General features: G+C 38.9%; 1 protein-coding gene across 2 annotated transcripts; it reads left to right on the forward strand.

The window, feature by feature from the left end:
• Positions 1 to 1,274: 1,274 nt before the first annotated feature.
• Positions 1,275 to 9,287, forward strand: c17hxorf38 (chromosome 17 CXorf38 homolog). 2 transcript variants are annotated; one of them, XM_020710920.2, is made up of 9 exons: positions 1,275 to 1,328; positions 1,460 to 1,516; positions 1,641 to 1,915; positions 5,646 to 5,866; positions 5,967 to 6,101; positions 7,504 to 7,626; positions 8,440 to 8,589; positions 8,684 to 8,875; positions 8,959 to 9,287. In XM_020710920.2, exons 2-9 carry the CDS (start codon positions 1,473 to 1,475, stop codon positions 9,067 to 9,069), a joined length of 1,251 nt encoding a protein of 416 aa, XP_020566579.1. In that variant the 5' UTR covers positions 1,275 to 1,328; positions 1,460 to 1,472; the 3' UTR covers positions 9,070 to 9,287. The 2 variants fall into 2 exon arrangements, with proteins under 2 accessions (XP_020566579.1, XP_011484814.2); XM_011486512.2 differs by having other exon boundaries at positions 1,327 to 1,516.
• The last annotated feature ends 2,270 nt before the right edge of the window (positions 9,288 to 11,557 follow it).

The raw sequence follows: 11,557 nt of genomic DNA on the forward strand, positions 1-11,557 counted from the left end.
AGTGCATGCAGCTGCTGGCTACACTCTTCTGGGTATTCAACCCTGCTTTCACTGCAGGCAGCAGATGTAGCAGCTTGGTGATGCCATGTCTCATGAGACGCTGAGACCGTGCAACAGCTCCACTCTGTGATGGAATGTGATGTGGCCTTATATCAAACAAAGGTAGAGAGGATCTAACCTGCCTGAAGGCCATCAACTGAAAGAAAGCAACACATTTTCCACCAATTACTAAGAGTTATAGTTGATGTTTTTTATATTTAATGTTCAATGTGAAGAAAAAGAAATAGTATTTTCTTATTGAAGAGCCAGAAGGACATTTTTAGATGACAAATGTACGTATAGTTAATGATGTCTTGTCTGAAATAATTAAATATGTTCTTAAAGGTGAAAATGAAGAAATCACGTCACAGCACTTGAGCTACTTCTCTATGAAAGTTAGTCTATTAAAGGAAAACGTCTTTTCATACGTGCTTTGCCTCTAAGCACCTTCATGTTTGCCGTGGTGATGGACAGATTGAAAGATGAGGTTAGACAAGAAGCTCTCTGGACCGTGACGTTTGCTGGCGATGTTGTCATCTGTGGTGGGAGCAGGGAGCAGGTGGAGGGAGTCTTTAATTGATAAAGAGACGAATGAGGTTTGCAGGGCAAAATACATGCTTGTTTGAGAGCCTGATTACATTCAAACAAAAAACGGATAAGCACAAATGATTAAATAAATGTAATCAAGGCTCTGGAAAAACAGTACTACTATATATATATATATACCACCTTTTTTTTTTTCTTTTTTTTTCAGTCCACTATCACATTTTTTCTTGGTGTGTCTGTTCATCAGGACACATTTTTAAAAGTATTGTTGTTGTTTTTTCATTACCATTTGGTTTAATTTTGTAGATATTAGCTTCACTTACAGTTTCAGGGTTTCCTTTGCACTAACAACACTGAGAGGACAGGGAAATATCACACACTCCTCTGCTGTCCTTCTTTTATATCCCACCAGTGAAACAGAGGTTGGATTTGACCCTTGAAGTACGTTATGTTGATTTTTAAATCAAATAAAACAGTTGGAGTAAAATGGAAATGATGTATTAGTTGTTTGTTATATTGCAAATCATATCATCACTGCAGCACTGATCACTAATATCGTGCACTTCAAGTTTTCCTCATATTGTGTAGCCCTTTAACACACCCTATAACATTACCATGTTTTCTACTTACACAATAAAAGCATGCTTAAGAACTCTAAACTGACTTAATCTTAACTTTTTGCTTCTAGAAATACCGGTTGTCATAGCAACCATGGCTGTTTTCTCCTAACAGATTTCTTTCAGGTAAAGCTTTTAGTTTTTCATTGTTAAAAGTGCTTTTATTGGATAACCTTGGTTACTTTTTGGTATATCAGCAGCATAACATTACAGTCATGCACAAAATTGTCAAAAGTTCATACTTTTTGTTATTTCAGAGTTCCTGTAGCAATGCGTGAAGTTAAAAGAAGGACGCTTTTACTTTACAATCAAAGGTAGGTCCAGAATTTTATGCCACTAATGTGAACTGTTAAACCATTGTTTGTCATTATTATGTTGAAAAGCATTTGCACATGTCAAGACTTTTTAAGGTTTTCCAAGAGAATTTTACTGTTTTAGAGATAAGCTGCTACAGGAGGGTCAAGCAGAGCGACCTAAGCAGAGCCAAAGGTTGAGAGACCAGGATGAAGATGAGAAAAGAAAACATCTGCTGAGACAAAAGGGCAGAGGAGGAGAGCTGCCGAAGAAAAAGAGAAGGAGGGAGCTGTCTGAGGAGAAAAAAAGTCCAACATCTCCCAGACAAAAAGAGGCAAAAAGGTTTAAAAAAGAGAGGGAGAAGGACACGCATGGAAAGAAGAAAGGAACAGAAGAAAAGAGTATCATAGTAGAAGAAAGTGAGGATTTTTTCTGATTCTTTTGTAAATCAAGTTGTCAAGTTGTCAACCTATTAGTTAAAGACTAGTTGTTCAGGGCAGAAAGGTCACGTCAGACAATGAACATACTGCTTCTAGAAGAATTTGAAGTCAAGTATTCTTCAAATTTGAAAAAAAATCTTTAAATAAGCTTAAAATACGTCAAGGCTGATGTTATTTGCACACATTTACGTGCAACAAGCACATATTTTAAGTGCGTCGAAGGATTTGAATTTAAACTTAAATGTATTTAAAATTTAACTTTAAGTTAAAGTCCCATTATCTGCCACACTTCAAGATGTGTGGAAAGTCTTCTCCGTGTTTGATTCATCCCCTGGAGGAGCGTTGAGCTACAGAAACAGCCACACTCAGGAACTATTTGGTGGTTTAAATCTATCTGCAACCGTAATCCTAACCTTTGTGCAGCCAAGAAAATGTTCAGGGCTGGCTGCACATATTTAGAAAATTCTGTTCGAACAACAGACACTTTTAATAGGTCAGTGGGGTAAGAAAAATGGTCTTGTTTTATAGAAAAAAGTTTAGTCACATAGAAAGACAGAAAATAGGCGATTTTTTATTTTTTATTTTTTTACACGAGCATTTTACCTTCTTAACGTTCTGTTATGGTCAGGTTATGGAGGAAGATGAAAGAAACAAAACACCTGAAAGCATATGAAACATCTATGAAAGTTAATGAATGCCACTGGTGTTTAACATGGTACATCTAATTACCAGTAAATGTAACAGAGCATTTACAGCTAAAATAAGCTTTATAAAATATGAACATACTGAATTTAGAAAGAAAATGGTCAGAACTACACATTGCAGAAACTAAATCTTAAGAAAAGACCATTGTTTCATGAAAAATTGTCTTATTTTTAGTCTCAGAATTTTTTTATATTGTATTATGTTTCAATAGCAAAATTATCTTAGTTTAGTTTAACCAAAAAAAAAAACAGAGGGTGTAGAATTTTCCTTAAAATAACAATTCTTGGCAGATGTTTTGCTTATTTAAAGAAATGCTTTTAAATCTTAAGAATTTTTGACTGTGGAAGTCTCTTTTTGCACAAATGTACCTGTCCAGAACTGATAAGAAACTATTCAATTGTATTTTTAAATTTAGGAGTCAGAAATGATAAATTAAGATGCAAATGGTTACTCTGGGTCTGGTTTAGTTTTAAAGAAAGTTTCATTGATCTCACACTAAGACTGTCTTCAGCACAAAGTTTGGAATCCTCCATGTTAGATCCAGTCAAGCCCACGTGGAAACCAACCTCTTGACAGCCTTTCTTTTAGGTTTTTGCTGTCTTCAAGCTACCAAAGAACTTAAGGCAGATTATGTGGTCTCTGAAGTAGGTGTGTGCTCCAGAAGGATTGGTTGAGTAATAAGGATAAGGTGGGTGGTTTAATCTCTCGGAAGACGATGTATGCTGAACTCCACCATCGCTCCACAGCAGCAAGAAAAGATGTGAACTGGAATCCAAGAAGTAAATAAAAGGGTAACAGCTACGCTGAGTTCCAGAGACCATTGCTGTATTTTCAGAGCTAAGAGAAGAAGCACAGTGTTCTGTTCAGCTAAAGGGCTGCAGTGCAAAGAGGTTTGATGGTATAGTGTCTTTAAATATAACAAGAACACTTTTAAAAACTTTCATAAAAGAGACTTCTTTAACCTTTTAAAAGTAGAACTCAATCAATCCCTTTATTTGTAGACCACCTTTCACCAATATGTGTGTAACACAAGTTGCTTGAGATTTATAAAAATAGGTTAAAACCTAATAGACTTAAACAACAATGATAAGAACCAATGATAAAATGTAAAATCCACGAAATACTTGAAAGCCAAAAAATAATTACTTTTTTGAGTTATATGAACGTTGAGTTAGAAAGATGAGTCGTAACCCTTGTGCTATCCTAGGCACTTTAACGTTGGGAGTTGGGTCATCTAGACCCACTAGACAGTGCTCTGAACCTTTTTTCTTCAATGATTTGTGATCTTCACTGGTGTCCATGGATTACATGAAATCTTTCCACATTTATCCACCTTTGTCATGGTAAGGAGAACACGTCAATGCAAGGGTGGGGTCATCTAAGATAGCACAAGGGTTAAATATACATTTAAAAATCTCCACAGAGGCAGAAACTCAGATCCAAAAATATATTTAAATTCCCACTCCGATCAACTTTTGATCTGTTCTAAAAGCATTCCCAGTGGTCTTTTAGTTTTTAGCCAAAATCAAGAACCTTTGTCGCAATATTGGAGCTATCCAGACATACAGTTAGAGCCAGATACTAACTTAGACAAGAAAATCGAAAACATACATGCATCTAACCGTCTACAACCGGATGTATCTGAATGGAACTAAGCAGGGAGCTTATGGCGCGCCGCTTGCAGCTTCTATGTCACACCTACTTCTTTTTCAAACAGCCTTTTTTTTTCGTCTGCTTTCGTCTAAAGAAATACCGGTACTCAGAAATGCATTTTTAATCTTAATTTTCTTTTTATATGTCCTCCATCATCAAAAAAATGCTACAAGAACATGTTAAAAGCACCAAAAACAAAATTTTTTATTGGAGTGGGTCTTTCAGGGAGCAGCACCTCAGGATCTGATAGCTGGAGGAATTAGGACTGAAGAGATCAGATAAATAGAAAAGACCCAGTCCATTCAGACATTTAAAAACTAGAGAGAGACTCTTAAAATGAATGCACAAGTCCTAACTATATTTTGTGGAGGAAGTCACCTTCTGCTTCAGGATTAACTTGATTAACATAATCAAAATAATGCAATCTGTAGAATATTTTGGATGTTTATATAAAGGTTTTGATTTTGTTTGTCCTTTTTAAAACAGTTATAGATCTTTAGTAGCGAAAATGTGTCTCCCAATTGCATTTTATCCTCTCATTTTCATGGAGTGTGTGTCAAGAATTAGGAGTGTGCTCAAAGTTGCATTTATCTCAATTCAATTTTAATTCAATTCCATTTTATTTATTTCAAACACAAATGAAAATAAAGACGAGAGTTTAAAAAAGATAGATAAAACCAGACAGTGTGCTTGAAAAGGAGTGGGTTGAAGAGAATTCTTGTGATCCCACCCCTTTTTTACAACACCTGATGATCTACATATTTCTATTTACAGTTTTGTACATGTTATATATTCACAATTGCATTCTGCATAGCACCTTTGCAGAAGTGACATTTTTGTTTTTATTGATTATTTCTTGCCTTGTAGCGTTCCATCAGTGACATCTTGCAAGTTTTTTTGAATAGATATAAACTTTTGCTTTGTTTTAAACCTTCATCCGGTCCGTTCCATAAATCCACACTACAAATTGATTAGCACATTTTTTTTTTGTAATGTGAATGCACTGCTTTTTGAAGTTCAGCTGATTTCCTGACTGTCTTGATGACCTCAAATTTCTTACTTTTGCGTGGCATCAGCTCGTGCAATTTTTACTGTCCGTGTGTGTTTCTGCCGTCTACTGGTGGAGGTAAACAGCCTGAAATTATTTACACATAAATAGAATTCAAATGTTTTTTTGTTTTTGTTTTTTGTATCCTATGTGTAGTCTCTGCCCCCTCCTCTGCTCTCTGTTGGAGCCCGCAGGTGGCAGCTGAAATGCGGTCAATGCTGCCCTCTTGTGGTTGCAATGCTGTATTGCACAGTCTGGGTGGAGCCAGCGTGAACTTGCTCAGCCCCTTTGTTGTGGTTCTAGGAAGTGAAACAAAGATGGTTCGTGAGGAGCTGGTGGTTCGCCTCAACGACCGAGAATACAAGAACTGGCTAAAGGCCGGCCGGTGTCTGATCATTCTGAAGGACGGCCTGCTGTCCTACACAGACCAGCAGATGAGAAGCTTCCACACTGATCTGCTCAATAAAAGCTCTCTGCTGAGGAGTCCATGTCTGACCTCTTCATGCAAACCAAGAGGAAGTAAGGTGTGAATTTCACCAAACTTTAGTTCTGTTACACACTGTGTGTGTTTTCCTGTGAGGCCCCTGAGAATCTGCTGACGTTTGAGTGGATGTCTTTGCACAGCTGTCCTCAACTTGTAGACCGTGTTCCGAGTGGCAGAAGGTGATCCTGATGCACCACAGAACCCCAGATGGGACCATCAACTGGGCAAACTGCTCCCCCCCACTGTGGAGGACTGACCACTGGGAGGTGGCCAAGGTACCCTGAAACAAAAAGTATTAAAGAGTACTAGTACTTAGTCTATACTAAAAGTGAAGCAGTATACTTCAAGTTTACTTTTTATGTGCTGTAAACTTAAAATGTTCCAATTTAGTTTAAAGAAGTATTCAGTTAGTATACTTTCTATACCACACATATGTGGTCTATAGTAGCGGTCCCCAACCTTCGGGTGGTCCGTGGGTCATTTGGTATCAGGCCGCACAGAAAGAATAATAAACTTACATTATTTCCGTTCTATTTATTTCGGAATCTGTAAGATGTTTTATTTTGAAAATTTTCCTGATCTCTGTTACATCCGTCTATGTCACTCTTGACGCAGGCCAAGGCGCTCTTCTCGGTCACGAGATAGGTTACCGCTAAAATAAACCCCAGGAGCTAGCAAAGTGAGTAAAAAAACAAAACAAAAAACCAAGCGTCTTTGGAAAGTTTCTTTGCCCAGAGGAAAACGGCCAGCCAGGAGACAGAAGAGGAGTTTTCGACTTCCAAAATAAAGAGAGCTACATTTGATAGACAGTACTTCTTTTGCACCAGTGTGGGAAGGGGAGAGGATGATCAGACCTGTGCGATGTACAATAACATGGCTGTCAATAAAAGCTTAGAGTTCGTCTTGTTATGTCTCCGTTTGTCCCTCATCGTAACTTTGTTTCAAAAGTTGTCCGCCACACCTCAAAGACCGGTCCGTGAAATACTTGAATGGCGTCATACCATTCAAGATAGTATACTTGCTAAACTTCTACTGAAGTGTACTTAGAAAATTAAACTTCAAGTTTACTACTTTTTGCGAAGGGACCCCACAGAGCAAAAGAAACTAACTCGATACGTTTTTTACACCAGTTTTAACGAGAAACCAGACGTTTATGTTTCTAAAGTACAAATTTAATACCAAATATATTTTTATTACAACCTTCGGCTCTTATTTCTTGTTTGTTTTATCATTAAAATAATCCTGTATTTTGTGGTATTAGCACCAAATTGGGCATGGATGCACTTTACGATCCCCTCTTTCAGAAAATTTCTGAATTTGCATTTTGAGCATTAACAGCCCTAAGTGCTAAGACTGGGGCAAATAGAAGGTGAATATTTTGGCAAAATTAAAGATGGCTGCCCTCTCAAAAAATGGCTACTGCCATTTTGGATTTTTCTCGTGGCAGATTTGTTTTCCTGAAAGAAAGAGTCCTAAGGCACATCAATGCCAAATTTGGTGCTTGCATCACATAATACGCGTTTTGTCTGAAATATCAACCTAACCGGCCCTAGAAAAGTGTTGCATGACATGTGTTTGTCAATGATCATGTCAACCATGTTTAGCTGACAATGCTGTGACCTCAAAGGCTAAAAATTGGCTTCAAACCAGCACAAAACTAATTTCTCTGACTTGCAGGCCTACATGCCCCGAGGTCAGGGTCAAGTGAGGGGTGCAGATCAGTGTGATGCATCCGCTCTGCTCAACCTGATCAACTTCTGCAAATGGTTCTGTGCTGAAGATCCCAAATCTGCCAGGCAGGTAAGCCACCATGACAGTTACCTTTCTGTTTGACACAGATACAGATTTTCAAAGTGTTTTGTTTTTTACTTTAAGTTCCACTTTAGTCACCTTGTTGATCTATTGTAAAAAAGTGTTATCAGTGCCCTTTTATCTATGATTAGGCCACGTTTAGACAAAATAAAAAAACCTATGTAGGACATAGTTTCTGCAGAGCAGCAGTAGTTCATTAGAAATTCGCCTCTGAGTTGTGGCGGGACCACTGACTCAGAATAAGCCCACCCCCTTCCCATCTTCCATTTGTTTACACTCTCTCCCTCTAGCTTACAGGCCGTCACAACCCCAACCTAACATTAGCGGTCCAGCAATTTTGGAGCTATCCAGCTGTATAATTTTGAACCGGATTCCAGTTCAGACGAGGAAAACAAAGACGTTCATGGATCTATTGGTCTGCAAGTGGATGCATGAGAATGGAGCAGAGTATGGAGCTTGTGGCCTGTCTTAGTATCATCTATGTCACACTTAGGCTTTTCCAACAGCATTTTTTCGTCTGCTTCTAATAAAAAACAATTTAAATTAAAAAGAAATGCTCAGAAATGCAATTTTTAGCTTAATTTTCATTATATATGTGCTCCATCGTTAGAAAAATACCACAAGAACAAATTGAAAAACAACAAACATAATTTTCCTGGTAGTAGGTCTTTAAACGCAGACAGTCTGGTTAAATCTAACTTAATGAAGTTTTCATGCATCTAGAAAAGCCATTCATTATCACACCAAAGTGACAAAATCGGACATGAAACGTTACTGTTTCTACTTTTTTTATGTCTGCAGGTGATCCAGTGCAGGAACGAACTGATGCACTCAAATGAATTTCGAGTCAAAGATGAATGGATGAGGAAGTACCGCGCAGCTCTGCAGCACTTTGTGCAGCAGTTCAGCCACATTCCACGCATGGCAGCGGTGGGTCGACAAATAGAAGACGTGAGTGTTTGAGTGCTGCAGCTGAAACCTCCCGTTTGAAAGGTCAAGAAACCTGGAAAATACTTAAATACATTTGCTTTTTTTCTTCTTTTAGATGCTGGCTGTTGACCTGTCCATATGTGTCTTTGGGGAGGACCAAACAGATTCTGCTTGCATGTTGAATGATTCTATCAGGCAGCTGGAAACCAGTGCTGAGGTGGTCAGCCAATGGGAAGCTGCGCTGCTGCAGGAGATGCTGCAGGAGTGTCTGCATGCTGCTCCTGACAGTGAGGCGGCTAACGCACAGGTAGGACAAACAAGTCTGTCTATGTTGCTTTATTGGACGAGAAAAGGAAAGCGCAGCGCCCAACCTCCTCTGTACTCTTTTAGGACACAAAGCTCCTGAAGAGCCTGGGGGGCTTTCTGCGGAGCAACAAAGACTTGAGCGAGAGGTTTTCTACAGAACTCCAAGCTATCACTGAGCTGGAAGCCAGAGAATAGCGGATGGGCTGAAAATGTTGGGTTTTTTTTTTTTTAGTTTGTGTTCTGGATGAGTGTAAGAACAAAGCAAGACACTAAAAGCAGTCAAACTACAAGTGGGAAATTCTTTCTTCCACGAAATAAAACCCGAAATAAACCCAAAAAAAAGACTCAAGACAAACAAAGAAATAAAATTAAATATACATACATATATCAAATAAAGGATAATGAATGGACAGGAAAATAGAAAAAAATACCGGTAAGTTAAACCAAAGTAAAGAAATACAACCATACACATGTACATATACAGTTGAAACCAGAAGTTTACACACACAACATAAAAACACATGCTTTTTTTTCTCACCGTCAGACATGAAATAAAAGTAAACTTTTCCTGTTTTAGGTCAATTACAATTAACACAATAATTTCTATTTGCTAAATGTCAGAATAATGAGACTAGGGTTTTTTTTAGACGAGCTGTTATTGTTTTTATCAAAGTCAGAAGTTTGCATACGTTTCATTAGTATTTGGTACTATAGCCTCTAAACTGCAGTACTTAGATCAAACATCTTGGACATTCTTCCACAAGCTTCTCACAAGATTTGGTAGGAATTTTGGCTCATTCCTCCTGACAGAACTGATGTAACTGAGCCGAGTTTGTAGGTCGCCTTGCACGTACACGCCTTTTCTGCTCTGACCATAAATGTTCAATAGGATTTAGATCCTGGCTCTGTGGTGGCCACTCCAAAACATTGACTTTGTTGTCATTAAGACACGTTGGTACCAGTTTGGGGGTATGCTTCGGGTCATTGTCCATTTAAAACACCATTGGCGCACCAGCTTCAACTTTTGGCTGACGTCTTCAGATGTTGCTTCAATATTCCCGCATACTGTTCTTTCCTCATGAAGCCATCTATTTTGTGAAGTGCACCAGTCCCTCCAGCAGCAAAACAACCCCACGGCATGATGCTACCACCCCCATGTTTTACAGTTGGGATGGTGGTCCAAGGCCTGCAGGTTTCCCCCTTTTTCCTCCAAACATAACGATGGTCAATGTAGCCAAACTGGTCAGTTTTAGTTTCATCAGTCAATTTTAGTTTTATCAGACCGCAAAACATGTCTCCAAAAGTTAAAGTCTTTATCCTTGTGTGCATTAGCAACCTTTAATCTGGCTTTTACTGTTTCTCTTGGAGTAATGGCTTCTTCCTGCCAGGGTAGCCTTTCAGCCCATGTCTGAACAGTACTCGTTTCTCTGGTGATAATGACACATTCTTATCATCTTCAGCCTGCATCTTTACAACACCTTTTGCCTTCGTCCTTGGGTTGTTCTGGACATATAGGACCACTGTACGTTCATCTCTGGGACACAGAACCCGTCTCCTTTCTGAGCGATACGATGGCTGGACATTCCCATGATGTTTTAGATTCTGATCATATTATAATAAGAGGGGATTTTAATATTCATGTTGATGACCCCAGTGACTGTCTAGGAAATGCTTTTGCAGCTTTATTAGATGATGTTGGTTTCACTCAAAATGTAAATGAACCCACTCACTGTCATAAGCACACCCTGGACCTTGTTCTAACCCATGGGATAGAGATCAGCCAGCTGAGTGTCCTTCCTCATAACCCCATCATTTCTGATCACTTTCTGATTACCTTCCAGTTTACATTAGAACATGCTACTGCCCCAGTGAATAAGAAACAGCTCTGGCTCGCCTCTACTACTGCTTCTACACCTGGCTGTGGATCCTGCCTCTGGCTCGTCTCTGCTCTGTAACTGACCGTGTATCTCGTCTCTGCTCCTGCTCCTGCTCCTACACCTCGCTGTGGATCCTGTCTCCGGCTCGACTCGCGCCCCCAAGTCCGTCTGGATGAAGCTCGTCTGCTGGACTTCAAATATGTAGTTGTAGGGTTAGATAAGTTCATTCTTCTCTATGAGTTCTGGTAAATCGCCTGTCCGTCCTGGGGGAGGATCCCTCCTTCATGTGGGCACCCCTGAGGTTTCTTCGTTTTTTCCGGAATCCGTTTTTTTAGGAGTTTTTTCTTACCGCGAAAGAGGGTCTAAGGGCAGGGATGCCAGTATAGCTTAGTCAGTTTATTAGTACATTTTAGTATTTTCCTATTGAATTCTATGTATTCATGATCCTTTTGATTTTATGTTTAACTTTTTCAATTACCGATACGAAGCCCATCGAGACGACTGTTGTTTTGAATTTGGGCTATAAAAATAAAATTGAATTGAATTGAATTGAATGTTTATACTTGCGTACAATTGTCTGAACAGATGAATGTGGCACCTTCAGGCATCTGGAAATTGCACCCAAGGATGAGCCAGAAATCTACAATTGTCTTCCTAACATCTTGACTGGTTTCTTTTGACTGTCCCATGTTTTTTTCTAAACAAGTAAGTGTGTTTCAAATGTACCCTAATAAACATCCACGTGTGTGTTTCTAATTAACTCAAATGCTGTCAATGATTGTATCAGAAGCTTCCAAAGAGATGAC

The sequence above is a fragment of the Oryzias latipes genome, chromosome 17 (genome assembly GCF_002234675.1).
Source record: "Oryzias latipes chromosome 17, ASM223467v1".
NCBI lineage: Eukaryota > Metazoa > Chordata > Actinopteri > Beloniformes > Adrianichthyidae > Oryzias > Oryzias latipes.